Source organism: Diabrotica undecimpunctata, chromosome 1 (assembly GCF_040954645.1).
Source record: "Diabrotica undecimpunctata isolate CICGRU chromosome 1, icDiaUnde3, whole genome shotgun sequence".
NCBI classification, from domain to species: domain Eukaryota; kingdom Metazoa; phylum Arthropoda; class Insecta; order Coleoptera; family Chrysomelidae; genus Diabrotica; species Diabrotica undecimpunctata.
Window position 1 is genome coordinate 76116810 of NC_092803.1, and position 16740 is coordinate 76133549.

General features: G+C 31.7%; 1 protein-coding gene across 1 annotated transcript in view; it reads right to left on the reverse strand.

The window, feature by feature from the left end:
- Positions 1-16740, reverse strand: part of LOC140450765 (sodium-dependent neutral amino acid transporter B(0)AT3) — a 91944-nt gene that overhangs the window by 21596 nt on the left and 53608 nt on the right. Inside the window, exons 5-6 of the mRNA XM_072544439.1 lie at positions 11636-11870; positions 5599-6035 (exon numbers count right to left, since the gene is read on the reverse strand). Coding sequence (XP_072400540.1) covers positions 5599-6035; positions 11636-11870 — 672 coding nt within the window. The remainder of the gene's footprint in view (positions 1-5598; positions 6036-11635; positions 11871-16740) is intronic.

Consider the following 16740-nt stretch of genomic DNA (forward strand, 5'->3'; position numbering starts at 1 on the left):
CTTCGTTATGGACGCAATAGCGACAACTGATAGAAAAATCGGTAAGATAGTTTCGAAACAAATTCAGATTTCTGCTTTAATCTGGAGCCTTCTAAAAATTGCAAGACATGACCAGACGATGATAAAGATGTTAAAGAAGACATGGGGAATCTAAAATTTGCATTCCACGACATGTCTATTCATCTAGGCAGAAATCCTAACGAATTTGTTTCTCGTACTCATACAGAGTAGATCCGAAGAAAATGAAAAAGACAGAAAAGATTTTATTTCACGTTCAAAGCGTCTATGTATCTATTGATACGTATTTCGCTTTAATAAAGCTCATCAGAATAGTTATTCATAGTCGTTCTTAACGTGAAAAATAAAATTCTCTGTCTTATTAGAAGTAACAATAACATGACTTCGTTATGGACGCAATAGCGACATCTGATAGAAAAATCGGTAAGTAATAACAAAAAATCAGTGACTGCTAAATATAAAAAATGTAAAGTTATTACGACTGGACTAGTGCTGCGCATGAAGAAACATATTCTAAAATACGTTCGATCTGAAAATTCTTAGTTACCAATGTCAACTAAGGTACTTTCCACCTAAGAAGACTGCTTTGCAATTAAATGCTGGTAACTTTATTACTAGAGGACCAGATAAGCGGCGATATATTTTATACTACCTTTAAGAATAACATTTTACTGCTATGTTGTTTCAATCAGCACTGCTCAACAGTATTTTGACGTATCGTATAATATAGGTTTACCCAATAACCAAAGCTATGCCTTTACAAGAACATATTATTTGAAAAATAAGGAGTACTATGTGTCATAATAATTTTAATCTGCAAATACACACACTACTGCTTATACACACTTTAAAAATTTGTTTAGTAATGTATGTCTTAAATCCACACAATCATTGAAAAATGATTCATGCTATTTAAAAATATCTTTCTGTTCTGACAAAGTGGATCACATTCAAACTTGTCATCATATTTCACTTCTGTTTATCGTTAAAAATTAATTGATGGTCGTGGATTACATTGGTGTTATTTAATTATTTAGCAAAACACATAATCAGCAAAAATCTTATTTAAAACATCCGAACGGTTTTTGAAATAAATCACAATCAATGCAGTGTTACGCTTGTTTAGCATTGGCTGTAAAATAATTTGTGTTCGATTGTTTCGTCTGTTGTACAAGAAGAAAATCTGGTTTGAAGAAAATTTGTTAAAAAACTTGGAGCGACCATCCATAATAGTGTTGGATAATGAATCCTACCACTCAAGAGTAGAAGAGAGATTTCCTTCAAGCAGCTGGACAAAAGAAGAAATAAAGTTGTGGTTGACAGAAAAGAAAATTTATCACAGTGACATATTTTTAAAAGTCGATTTACTTCAAAGGTATGGAGAGCACAAAATTCAAAAGAAATTTGTTACTGACCAAATGGCTCTTAAATATGGCCATGAAGTTCTTCGACTTCCGCCCTATCATTGCCACTATATTGCAATTGAGTTAGTTTGGGGTATAGCCAAAATTTTTTATGATAAACATGCATCCAAAACAACAGATGACGCTAGCGTTCTTAGTTTATGGAAAGAATCGCTAGAACAAATAAAGGCAGAACAATAGCAAAATTGTATTAGACATACGGAAGACATAATCGTTCAGTCTTTTCAAACCGAGCGAGTTATAGATGAGGTCCGGCTTCTAATTATTTAGATAGACAATTCAAATAGTGACGACTCTGATAGTGAAATATCAGACAGTGAATAGGACAGATCGTTTGCTAAAAAAAGTAACAAAAAAGTGTTTCGGGAATTAAATTCGGACTTTGTGGTGTGTTTTAGTTAAACGATAAAGTACCTTCGGTCTAATTACTGGACTGCATACTCTCAATAGCTTTGGTATTAATTACTGCTCTACACCTTTTTTTTGCTGAACACTCGGAAGTGATTTAGTGCCAATTTGTTTCAAGGCTATATTTAATACAGTGTTTGCAGAAAGTAAAGTATTTGATGTATTTTATTCAAGTTTGGACATACCAGCAAATTGGCACTTATTTTCCAATTTTACTGCATGTAAAACCATTCGTATAATTTTCACTCTACACAAAATAGAGACTTATAGAGACCTTGAACATTTGATGTCAACAAATAATTTCGAGTATTCGAAATATTCCGTCGCACTTCTTTTAACTCGCCCTGTATATACATATTATATTCATTTTATTTGCCTTTAATACAGTAAAATCCAATATTATTACTGAACATAAAATACAGGAAATGAAATTTTTACTTTTCAAGCGATCGGAATTAAATATTAACGCCCCACTGCTTGAGGTCCACTGATCATATCTTAATTGCATATCAGCCGTCATACTGTAAAATGACTTTATCTATGATTCCGAGTGACATGAGTATTTAACGCTAGATAAGATATTCGAAATCCAAAAACCTTCAAGGGATGGTTACCTAGATATTATTACAGGTTTAGTTTTTAGAACTTTTAGTTTCAGAGATTTGCATTAAAAGTTTTTAAATTCACATCCTGTATATTTATTGTCCAATCCTGAAGCATGATTTAATTAAGATTTGAATGACAAAAATTAGAATTACCGAATAAATCTTTTTTTCAGAGCCTATGTCAGTGTTAGCAATGTCAGCATCAACAATCTGATACTGATAGTACCACTGACCATGTGGCTCATATTTGGATAAAGAGCTTAAATCCATCACTAACTCTTGTATGCAAAATGTTTTAAGTTTTCCAATTTTTGTTGTGTTCCTAATATTAATAAATAAAGAATACGTATGTTAAAAATTTGTTTAATGTATTTGAGAATTGTTCTTATGTTTTATTTTTTTTTATATTAATAAAGAAATTGAAAAAACGTTTATTTAATTTAAGTATTATAAACATGTTTTAAACGGTTTTAAACAAAAAACTATTTTAAATCTAAACAAATGTTTAAAACATCTTTACAATAGTTAATTAACACAAAATATTTAAATCCTAACAACCCTGCTACAATATCGAGGCCAAGCATGCCAATCCATCAATTTTTGAAAAGACATAACCTAATAACAACTTGGTTATAAATATTAAAAAAATCACAATTTCAAATCAACGATTTCCGGAGTGAAAATCGAAACGTCAAACATTAGTTAGTTAAAAGTGTAATTTTCGTTACAATCAATAATTGAGGCTTAATCCCGTATAAACATATTATTTAATTAAAATATATAGTGTACGACTTGCTGCAGGGCAATATTTAGATCGCCTTTACTATATTCAAACAATGTTATTATTTGAGACAAATATAAAAGTTAAACATATTTTATTTCAAACAATAAAGTGTTTTCAACTTTTAAATTATGAATAATTATATTCTTAATTAGGTATATCTTCTCTGTGTTCTCCATGTACCATGTCCTTTCAGAACGTTGGTTACCATTATAGCTATCTTAATTTTATTCACTGCCACCCTAAATAGCATGCTTGTATCAACACCATACCAATCTCGCAAGTTCTTCTACCATGAGGTTTTTCTTCGTCCTGGACTGCGTTTGCCTGCTATTTAGCCTTGCATGATGTTTTGTAGCAACCTATATTTGGGACCTCTCATTACATGCCCGAAATACTCCAGCTTTCTTGCTTGGTGCTTTTTATGAAATCAGTAGTCTTGCTGAGACGTTCTAGTATTGTGGAGTTTCGAATCTTCTCTACCCAGGAAACTTTTAAAATTCTTCTATAGCACCACATTTCGAAAGCCTCAAGGCGATTTAGATCGATTTTATTCACAGTCCAGGACTCGACACCATAAAGTAAGACCGAGAATACGTAGCAGCGAAGAAGGCGGATCCTCAATGCCAATTTTAGGTCTCTGTTACATAACACCTTGGACATCCTTCTAAAAGCCGCTCTAGCCTGCTCTATCCTAGATCTAATTTAATTGCAGTCCAAGGTAAACGATTTTATCAACTTGCTCAAGTTTGGTATTATTTACATATATAGACGGTTTTATATGCTGTTGTTTACTTATTACGAGTATTTTGGTTTTCTGTATGTTCAGATCCAGACTTGCCTCCCTACAACTCTAAACGACACTATCAAGTATTATTTGCAGATCTTTTTGACTAGAAGCTGGGAGTACTGTATCGTCCACATATCGCAAATTATTGATGACTTCACCGTTCACAAGTATGCCTTCTTGTTTTTCAGAAAGTGCTTTTCTGAAAATTCTTTCTGAGTAAACGTTGAAAATAAGGGGTGACAAGAGGCGTCCCTGCCGTACTTCTCTTTTAATATTAAGAGACCGTGATTCCACACCATCTACTAAAACTGATGTTGTTTGATTCCAATATAAATTTGCAATTATTCGAACATCTCTGCCATCCAAGCCAATGTCTTTTAGAGCTTCGATCAATATAGAGTGCTTAACACGATCAAATGCCTTTTGGAAGTCAATAAAACAACAGTATATGTCTAGATATATATTTGTACATAATTGAGCAAGTACTTTTATTCCAAACAGTGCCTCTCTCGTTCCAAACCCATTACGGAAACCAAACTGTGTGTCATCCAGGTATTCCTCGCATTTATTGTAGATACGACCATATATTACCTTCAGAAATATTTTCAATAAGTGGTTTTTTAACAAACTAATGGTTCTATAATCAGCACAGGTTTTTGCTGTTGTCTTCTTAGGTAGAGCTATAAACAGTGAATTAGACCAACCATTAGGTAGTTGTCCGCTGGTATAAATGGTATTGAAAAACGAAGTTACAGCCTCTAAAACATTGCTATCATTTATAAGCTTGTATATTTCAGTTGGAATTTAATCAGGACCAGTCGCTCTGCCATCTTTTGATGATTGTATGGCTTTTATAACCTCAGAGCATGTTATTAGGGGTCCGTCGCAGTTAGTAATATTGGAAAGTGACCTACTATCGTCTTCGAATAGGTTCGTGAAGTAATGTTCCCATTCTTTAAGTTTGTCCTCTACTTCAAATATTACTTTACCATGTTCATCCTGTAGCAATGCAGTTTGTTTCTTATTGAGGATACCAGCCGCTTCTTTCACTTTTTTATACATGTTAAACGGGTCGTATCTGCTTTCAAGTTCTTCAATGTCATGACACTGTTTGGCTAGATGTTGACTCTTTGCTTCTCGTATTTTACGTCGAATTTCTTTTTGTATGCTGTTATAAAGTGTTTCGTTGTTTTTTGCTAGTCGCCGTTGTTCCATCAAATCCAATATGTCATCTGTCATCCAAGACTGCTTTTTTAGCTTTGACCTGCCTTGTAAATTTCTCACACAGATTTCTATTACTGTTGTTACGATTTTATTTAAGCCCTCATCGACATTTTCACCAATATTTTCCCAAATTAAATTTTTGTTCAGTTTTCTTTGAACTGATTCCTTAACTTATTAGGTATATTATAGATGTAAACTCTCAGAATAAATGCACATAAAAAACAGAGATATCACAATTATAAAATGTTAAAATACTAACAAAGAAAGAAGCTAAAATGTACAGTATTACCATTTTTATACCAATTTAAAATTTAATTTACAACGTAATATAAAATATAAAAGTCTCACCTTGTCCAACTCTTTTTCAAGATCGCAAATTGGTAATTCAGGCATAATTTTACTTATGATCTCTCCACCCACTGTAAAATTTATTAACGTCCCTGCTTCAGGAAGATTAGTATCATTGTATAAACCTCCAAAAAATTCAGTCAATGTTAAATTCCTATGATCCAAACATCGTTCGTAAGTCATAGTCGCCTTGAATCCTATAATGGAAAATACAACGATGCCAGCGAACATGGAAGTAAAACAGTTGGTAAAAGACACCATAATGGCGTCTCGGTAGCAATTATTATTTACAGGGTTATACGAGGAGAACGCTATAAGGCCACCAAATGCAAGTCCGAGGGAGAAGAAGATTTGCGTTCCCGCCTCGAGCCATACCACCGGATCCAAGATTGTATGCCATGTAGGGGTAAAGAGATGTCGGATACCATCTCCAGCACCTAAAAATATTTATAATTTCACAATTGTAGATCACAGATGATTGATTTTTATTAAAAAGTTGGGAAGAGCAAGAACAAAGTCAAAAAATAAACTAAAGCAAAAAATAAAATAAGTAGCGCTTGTGTTAAACAGAATGGAAGATAATAATGTAAATTATATAAAATCAGTAAAGTGTCAAACTCTTATTATGGAATTCAAAAACAAGTCTTAAGAGCAACACAACTAGTGAAATTAAGACCTAGAATTATATAAAGAGATACCGTATCTTCAAAATTGTTTAATTAGTTGTTGGGTAACGGCTTTAAATAACTAAATTAGGGGAAACCACAATTAACCTAAAAATATGAAGATACCGTATAGAAAAGATTTCTGAAAAATTGACATCTATGAATTAGTTCAATAAGCAAATTTTAACATTAACCAGCAGATACATTTTTTTCGTTTATTTACGATTACAATGTTTCTATAAATATCGAGTAAGTAATTTTTATCTATCCTAAATTACTAGAGTTGCTTGAAATCAAGAGTTTCCCTATAGTGTTCCCTTAGTCTAATCTGAACCTGCACCACGAGCACAAGCACTATGCTCTGCTTTTTTACTGTTACTTAAACTAATACGAAGAGCTTTGTCCTCTTCAGTCTTCTAGTTAGCCCTAGGGAGCTGGATTACTTCAACATTCGTATGGCTATAAAGTCGTTTTTCATTATTTTTAGCCATCTTCTTGATTGAGCATTCCAAATGTTTCTCAATATTTCTGAATTATTTCTATATTACCTTTCTTGGTACACCCCAAGAGTTGGCTAACATACGTCCAAATATATCGTAATATTTGTTTATAAAGTAAAATCTTGTTGTATATAGATAGAGAGGACTTTCTTCCAAGCATCCAATTCATTTTTTTGTATCTTATGCCTAATTCTACTTTTTTTTCTTACCATAAACTTTCCAGCGTATTTGTGCATTATCAATTGTAACTGGCATCTTTTGTATCTTTTTATTCGTAAAGTTAACGTGGACAGATTTATTTTCGTTCAGCCTAATTTTCCATTTTTTGTCCTTATTGCCGATAGTGACATCCACCGCTTAAATGGCAGTATCGTCAGCAAAGCTGGTAATGGTATTATGCTTTAATGCAGGTACGTCACACGTGTATAGCAAATAAAAGACCGGACCCAACATGCTACCTTGCGGAACTTCTGCTCTAATTTCTCTTATGCCTGAATAGGTGTTTTCCTGTTTAATTCTAAAGTGCCTTTCTGATATACTAGACTCTAAAATTTGCGAATATTGCTTCGGCGTAAATGTTTTAGCTTATATATCAAACTTTCATGCCACATTTTATCGAAGGCTTAAACAACATCAGGAAGTATAGTAGTAGTTAATCAATTTCTGAAGCCAAATTGGTGTGTCGTAATTAAGTTTTTTGTTTCATAATTGTTTTCATTCTTTTGAGTAGGAGAATCTCAAATACCTTCAATATTACAGAAATTAGTGATATCGGTCTGTACGAAGAAACTTAATTGGGAGGTTTTTCTGGATTAGCAATGATTATGACTTCCAGTATCTTTCATAATCTGAGTACATACATTAACCCAATTACAGCATTAATAAGATTAGTAAGTTTTACAACAGCTTTACGAGGTAGGTTTTTTAGTACCTCACCAGTGGTTAAATCATAGCCTAACTTTTTTTGGGTTGATATTTTCTTTTGTGTTAGTCATTACTTCTTTAGGAGAACTTGGTTTTATTACTTTTTCTCTACTTGAACTCGTTATTTCCTACTTTGCTCATCTTCTTAGCTTTCATTGGGTTTGAATGTATTTTTAAGATGTTTAGCAAATCTGTCTGCTTTTTCTTCATTCCTCCTGGCCCAACTAGCGCCGTCTAGTCTTATGGGCGGGGAGTGGATAATTGGTCTTCTTAGTTTTTTGTAGCTTTCCATAAAGAATAATCAGTTCTATTATCATACGTTAAGTTTTTTAAGTATGTATTAATTGTTTCATTCTTTAGTTGTTGGATATCTCTTTTGAGTTGTTGGATATCTCTTTTGAGTTGGCTCACATTGTTTAATCTTGTTTTATCTTAAGGAGAGTTAGTTTGTTGCCAATTTCTTCTTAGTTTCCCTTTACCAGCTATTCATTTTCTGATTTTCTTTGGATGATTATTTCAGCTTCCTCATCTAGCTGCTCTGAGTTTTGTAGCGGTACTGCCAGGTTATTGTTCTCTTCAAGACATAGTCCGAAACTTTCCCAATCTGTTAGTTTATTAGTTAATATTGGAATAGTATTTTTGTTAATGATCGTATCGCTTAGAGTTAATACTATGGGTGAATGGTTCGAGTTCATGTCCCAACGATCATTGATACCTAGGTAATTAACTGAAATATTTTGAATTATGAAAAAATCTATTAGGTCAAAAATTTCTATCTGTAGGCCAATAGGTTGGTTAACCAGTAAATATTAATTTGCATCTATATTCGTTGATAGCCAATACAAGCTGCTTTTCTTTAGTGGTAGTTAGTCTAGAACCCCAATGAGTATTCTTTGCATTAAAGTTTTCTTCAACTATATATCTCTCTTTTAAGGTATTTAAGAACTTGTTATGTTGTTCTTTTTTAATGGAATGCCTAGGCCGACAATATATTAATATAACATCTAACATTGATATCACAGTTTCTAGTTCTAAAACATGCAGAAGTCGCTTGTTGATGTTGTAGCAACCCATTTGCATTTCTTTCCATGATTCAAATTTCACTAGCCATTTATGATTTTGGAAATAGCACCCTAAGCGCTATGTTCCAGGCGAGTAACTCTTTAATTCAATTTTTTTAGTTCATCTAGTATGAGCTGAAGAGTCGAGACTTATTATTCTCATGCTGGTTTTCCATTTGTACGTATATTTAGATTGTTGGCTTTTAGATGAATCACTATATTTCTTATTAACGGTAGCTCTCCCTGTTTGTTTCCAATTAGTAGCATTTTCTTTATTTTTAGTTACTCTTCTTTCTGAAGGATTTGGTAGGTTAACCTTTTTTGTATTTCTGTTTTTATTTTCTGCATCTCTTTTGCAACAGTATTTCACCTGTAGTTAGCAGGACGCTTATCACCACAAGGATGCATCTTGGATCTGCGTTTTTTTGCTTGCCACAATTTTTAGTTAAATGCTTTTTTGATTTAACACATCTTGGTTCTCCGGCGCAGTATTTCCAAGTATGGTTAAGAATATGCTTACCATCTCTTACATTGTGGCACTAATTTAGAGCTCTTAACTGACTGGATCTCTACTTTTAATCCTAAGATGTCCGTAAACCCGTAAACCTTATTGACATATTCATTTTGCCTAAAGATTTCTATGCACATGTCTAATGGTTGTGTGGTTCCCTATTTAAGCTTATTGAAGCTATTTATCACTTTGTAGCCCCTGTTTTGTAGATCAGCAACATAATCTTTTTCAGAACAAAAGTTATGTATTTTTTCACTATAACTTTAAATGGCCTATCCTGCTTACTTTCATATGGGTGGTATTGATAATTTTTCTCATTTAAAGCTCTTCTTAACTTTCTATATTGTTTACCATCTTGAACATTAATTTTTATTACATCACTATTAATAAATTTGCTTTAATTAAAAATATTTGTATAAGGTATCGTATTGTTTCATGACATCTATTATCACTGGGGGCGGCATCTTGACTGTTATTTCTCTGAAGACAGGTACAGGTGCTGTGGGAGAAGTATCCATTTTTAGTTTTTGTATATTTTTCTTTTACTCTAATCCATTTCGTTTACTTGGCTAATTACTCGTCGTCTGTACAGTATTCTGCTTCTTTTGCCGATTCTTTTTCTGTTTCTTCTGTCTAGTTGACTTTGGTTTCCAACCCTGTAAGTTGTGTCTTCAACTATGCTATTTGTCTTTCGAGAACAGCAACAGCTTCACTCAGTTTAACCTTCTGATTCTCGGTAGATTTCCAAGCATTGAATAAAGCCTGTTCATTATGTGACAATTCTCATGAAAAACCGCTCGATGGGCTTGCGCTAAATACGCATCGTTTTGTGTGGTTAGTTGGATTTTCATGCATCCATTTTTATTAGTAAATAAAATAAGATAACTTACTTGGTAATTATTTTCGTTTTCGTGATAAATAATGACGGTAAAAACCGGTGATCGGATACCACTCACGATAAATAATATTCTTATCTTAATAACTTATAGATACGAGAGCTCTCGCACAAACAACCTTACCATTCAGTAGACAAATGAGTAATGAAATGAACAAATAAATTAAGAAAAAACAAGAATATAATACAAAAAATGTTACGGAGCTTTTAGATACGGGAAAAAGAGATATCAATATCATGAGATGAGAAATATCGCAACGAAATTTGGACAAATTTTAAACAGCTTAGAAAAAAATCTGTGTAAACAGGTACGCATATAACATAGTTATTATAGGTGGAAGTATTGAAGACATACAAAAACTAATCAACGCCATACTAACGAAAGGTGGCAGGTAAGAACTAATAGTTAATACAAAAAGAAACAAAAGTAGCGACCGTCTCACGCAATCTAGGTAAGAAGAATGGCATTTATATGCAAAAAGCAAATAAAGCCCTTACCAAAGTTTTGGAATTTTGGCTGCTAGATAACGATTATTGCTCTTTACTATGAAGTTCAAATCTGAACTCGAACAGAAAATGTCAGATCAGTTTTCTTGTTAATGAAAAAACACCTCGTAAACCCAACCTATCATTAAATGTTCGAAATGGGTTCAAAAAACTTTTTTATTCCATATTACTGTATGCAAATGAAACGTGGTCTCCAGGAGTAAGCAGTATGGAACGACTGGAAACCTTCGAAATATGGGTATTCATAACAATTTTGAATAACTTATGGACGCAACGCAGAACGAAGTGTGCTACAAATTATGGGAACCGATAAAAAACTTTTTGGCATTATTACAAACCGTAAAATGGGTTACCTAGAACACATTCACCGAGAAGAGTAATAAAAACTCCTACTTATCATAATGGGTGGAAATTAAGGAAAACAGGGGTCCGTGAAAGCAAAAATTCTCATGTCTAAAATATTTAAAAAATGTGACAGGCAGACACAAATATACATTATCAAGAACCGTAAAATATAGACATTAATTTTCCGTGATGATGATCAATCGTTATTAATGAAGAAGGTACGTAAAGGAAAGGAAGAATAAAACAAAGGATACAAAAGCTGTTATACCTGTAATGCAATCGGATAAATATACACTGAAAAAGGCTATACCGACATAAGCGAAATAAAATATTGATCTCTAACTACTATTTTTTCTCTACCATTAAGTTAAGGTTTTTTTTTTCGGAAGCCGTTTTTTGTTACTTATTATAACCTTCTGGCTCAGATTTTACCCAGAACCGACGATTTTAAGTGTCCCTGAAAAATTTTTGCTGTCTGCTGCGATCGAACCCGAGTCGTCCGGCTTGGTAAGCCAGTACTTAGCCACTAAGCTACAGCTCCCACTACGTTAAAGGTTATATACAAAACTAGAGAATGAAACTAAAGGTGTAATGATCTTGTACAATTATTATGTAAAGGAAACCCTTACCTTTGAGAGTGATGCCTCTAAAAAAGAAAATAATGAGCACAAGGTACGGAAACGTTGCTGTAACATAGACGACTTTTCCCGAAGAAGCAATTCCTTTTATCATACAAAGATAAACTAGAATCCAGGCGACGAGTAGAGCAAGCGCTATTTTCCAGTTAAAACTTTCTGGAGTGTTCACGTCTTCTGAGATCATCAGTGTCGTCCTGTACCAGAAGTATTGCGTTGGACTGCTAACCTGCAAAGTAATTTTATTTGTAAGTTATTATAATATCCGTCAGTATCGTGTTCAGAAAAACATTGTCCATTTTTCTAATTAAAGAATATATTCAAACTGGTCTATTGAAACAAATATCTATGCTATAAATTAAAATAAATATCAGAACTTTATATTTTCTGCCAATACTTTTTCTTTTGCTTTAAACCATGTCCATCATAGATGAATTAAAAAACTCTACCTTCAACGGAAGCTATAATTCACTGTTCTTTTTTAATAGGAGTATTAGTAGGATAACGTTTTTTACGCGATAAAAAAATAAATGATTGATGATGAAATGATGAAAAAAACCACCTATAACCGAGGACAACCTATAAGTTGAATGCACATTTAATTTTCTTTGAAAATAAGGCTCCAAGAAAAGTAAAATTGGAGAAATCTATAATTTTCCTAAAATGAACTGTGGATTATTTCAAAAAACATTAAAAGATCTTAATTAAATCTACGCTAAATTTGAGAATATCGACAGAATTGCTAGTACCGTCAGATAAGGATAAGTGTCTAATTGTCACCTAAATTGGGAGCGATACTGGTTTTCTGCAAAATGGTGCCCTTGTTTATATATCGAAAGAAACAGGGGACTATCATGAAGACATGAACTACATATGCTTCGAGAAGTAGTTCGAAAGCATTCTCCAACTTGTAGATAGTAACAGCATATCATAGAATTCGATTATACATCTTATCACAGCCGTCGTGTTGGAGGGATTTCAACGATGACTTGTAGAAAAACCGTCATGCAGATTTACTTACGAGAAACATGCATTTCATTTTCAGAGGATAAATGGTCATAATTTCATAAGAAAGTCATAATTTGAGTAGCTATCTGATTAGAACTAACTGACGGAGTTTTTCTTTTGATAGTAGATTCAGAACCAGCCTTTTTTCTAAGGCCTATGCTTTTCTGCTAGAATAGCTAACGTCTAACTTTTAGCCATTTTCGTTTATTTTATCTGAAGGACAACGTTAAGGCTATGGGGTATCATCTATTTTGGGATCTTTGTTAAGTGGCTCTAATATAGAAACTTATTTTTTTTAGATATATATATATATATATATATATATATATATATATAAATATATATATATAAATACTTTTCTATATAAATATATAGATATAAATACTTTTCTAGAAGATTCCAAAAAGAATATATATATATATATATATATATATATATATATCCTTTTCTATATAAATATATAGATATAAATACTTTTCTAGAAGATTCCGAAAAGAATATATATATATATATATATATATATATATATATATATATATATATATATATATAAATAGGTACGTTAGATATATATATCTATATATATATATATATATATATATATATATATATATATATATATATATATATAAAAATATTCTTTTCGGAATCTTCTAGAAAAGTATTTTTTTCTGCTTTTGATATCATTACACCTACTTGCACCGATTAAGAGATACTCTTTTAATAATTCGATTACCTTGAAAAGATTTTATTAAAATCAACTGTAGAAAAAGCTTTCAAATAAAACTGTAAAAAAATTTAAAACTTGAGTTTATTCCTGACAATCCCTGATTTTATTCTACAATAAAGACGAGAGAGGTTTTAATTAACAGAAAATATTAATCATAACTTTTGTTATACATGGTAAAGTTGGACAGCCCGAGGAAAGCTCAATTTTAATGGCTTGCGAAAATTTCTCAGGCATGCATAAATTAAAAGTTTTATTGGTAAAAAAAAATTCAATTCCGCAGTCTTTTAAAAACTTTTAAATTAGAAACCCTATGGGTTATTTACAAATCTCAAACGATTTACATACTTATAACACACTTTAATTTTTAAAGAATGTTACAATAAAGTTTGTTTTGTTGGAAAAACAAAAAATAAGAAAAATCGTACAAATGCTCTACTTTTGTTGGATAATCGTATAAAGTACGATTATTAGTGGATATCGCGAGTGGTAAACAAAATGATACTTTAGAAGTCTTAAAAAATTCATTAAGAAATTCAGCTCAGGCTTGGGATCCTTATCAATATTTATTATTGCTATATTATGGAGGAATACAAGTAATTTTTTGGTTATTTTATTTTTGTTATCTTGTGAACCTTATGAACAGGAAACCTTATCACATTTAATGTAGAAATAACCATAATGAATAACTAGACAAAACAGATATTTTCTAATACAACAAAAACAAAATATTTGAAAAATTTAAAATTAAAAAAAAATTTGTCCTGACGTCAGAGATTTAATCTCTAAAATCTAGAAGAACAAGCTAAATTTTGCTAAGAATGTCAATTTTGGGATCCCAAAAAGGTGCAAAAAGTTTGCCACTTCTACCCCCGAGTTTCCTATTAAAACTATCCTCGTAGAGGGGGGAAACGGAAAATATCGATTTAATAAGAATCTGTACGCCGTAGAAAAAAATGTTTTAAACAAGAAATGTGGCTGAAATAATTTTGAAAAAAACATTTGTTAGCACTTTTTGTGTAGACAGAACCGTTCTTTCAGAAACAATACTTGAAGCGACCGGCGATTTTGAATGTTAGTTACGCACGCGAAATTAATTTTTTAAATAAAATTTGTATTAATTCGACGGTAAAAATTCGATGTCTTCTGATCAGAGTATCCTATCGATTAATATCAAAATAAGTTTTATATGTGAAAAATTGTTCTTTCGTACGCTATTTCTGAATTTTGTCGCAATTTAAGTCAGTTTCTATAAAGCTGTTAAATAAATTAACGTTTCGCGGTTTTTGCCATTTTGACGATTCTCACGAGATCAATAAAATTTATTGCTTCTATTGACTGGTCGCTGTAGAATTTCCATTGCTAGAGGCTAATTTTCTAAAACCTATGATATAAAATTTCGATTTTGAGTTCTGGCAACAAATATGAGGCATTGGAAATGTGCCTAAAAACGCTGAATTTAAACTTTGAAATGAAGACGGCATTGGGTGGAGTTTGTAGATGAAGTTGTGTAGTTTTGAAAAACGTACGTATGCAATCGAAAAGAAGCAGTTGTAAACGTTTTAGATCGATTGTAAGGTAAAAGTTTAAATTTAGCGTTTTTTAGGCATATTTAAAATGCCTTATATTTGTTGCCAAAATCAAAATCGAAATGCTATGCTATGGGTTTTGAAGATTTTCCTCTAGCACTGGAAATTCCATAGCGACTTGCCAATGGTAGCAACAAATTTTATTGATCTTATGAGATTCATAAAAAATGGCAAAAATCGCGCATCGTTTATTTATTTAACAATTTTATTAAAGCATTTTGATTTTTGTCGATAGGGCGCTCTAATCAAAAGATGTCGATCGAAGTCATTTACGTCTCTTACGACTGGAATATTTTGTTTCTTATTTTAAAGAACTCTTGTATGTTACAAAAGACTATTGTAACATACATCTCTATAACATTTTATGATCGTTTGAAGGAAATCGAAATGGATATCGCAAATGAAATGAAGTTAATTTAATAATTTACAGATTAGATCAAATCAGAACCAAAAGTTTGTTTTTTGGACGTTTAATTTCATTATAATTTCTTATGTTTAATATAAATAAAAAAAAAATCAAAGGTAAGCAGCACATGTCGTCTGTATCAGATACAAAAGAAGATACATTGAAATTCCCAGATATAAGAATTTCGTAATTAATAAAATTGTTAATAATATTTCGAGCTGCTAAAAAATTATTCAAATTCCCTTACTGATAAAGAAGGTAGAATATAAATAGAGTATGCCAGCGCATTTAGTTAAGTATAAAAATGCCATATAAAATGGTAGGTACTGACAATTTTAGGTAGAATGTATATAATTAATGTTCTAAAATAAACACAAAAGTTTTTATAATATACAACTCAATGAATGAGCAACTTTCTGGACTGCCTGTACACGGTGTGTTTTTTTGGGTTTTGTAATGGCACTAGGATAAAATTGTTTTTGACTGGTAGCTGCTGATACAGTGTTACCAACCTTACTATAATTATAGTAGACATACTATAATTACACTCCTTTTTACGATTTACTATCATGCCTTTATAGTATTCCTTAAATCTACTATGATTTTCCATATTTTTATTATGGAATTAATTTCTAATAAAATTATACAATCTAAAAAAAAATAATAAAATAACGACATCGTGGAAATTTTGGAATTCAACAGTTCACAGTATCAGATTTCGTTTGTAAGAGTGATTTAACAGCTTCAATATATTGTTGGACTAGACTTAGCACTCCCCATAAAACTAAACTATGTTTTACATACATACCAATTGTGGTAATGTGATGTGAACTTTAACTTAATTTTCTGTGTTTATATTACTTGTACCAGTAAAAACTCACATACATTAATAGTACATATATTTGAATTTGATAGATGGTTGAATGCTCCAATAAATGAACTTTACAAATAAAAGGAAGATATCGCGTACAGTTTTTTATTAAATCTTGCCCAAGTACTTTCGCTCTCAGAGCATCTTCAGGGGCATTTCGTCAAAAATGTTGGTTATCCAACATGTTAATCAATGTTATACACAATAAATTACATTAACACTAACACTATACAGGGACAAACAGTTTAAAACAAAACAGTTCAAAACAAAAGTTCGATGCTACACTGTGGTTAATTCTGTCTCCTGTCGTTGCCCACAATGTAGCATCCAAATAATTTTTAATTAAATAAATCACATGTTGGTAAGTTGTGTTCATAGCTTTCTGCTTGTAATTTTCTGATTACAAATACTTGGTCCGTTGTGCTTCTCCCTCGTCTAAATCCGCACTGATATTCGCCTCTTATATTTTCAACTTCTTTTTCTAGCTTATCTTTTATG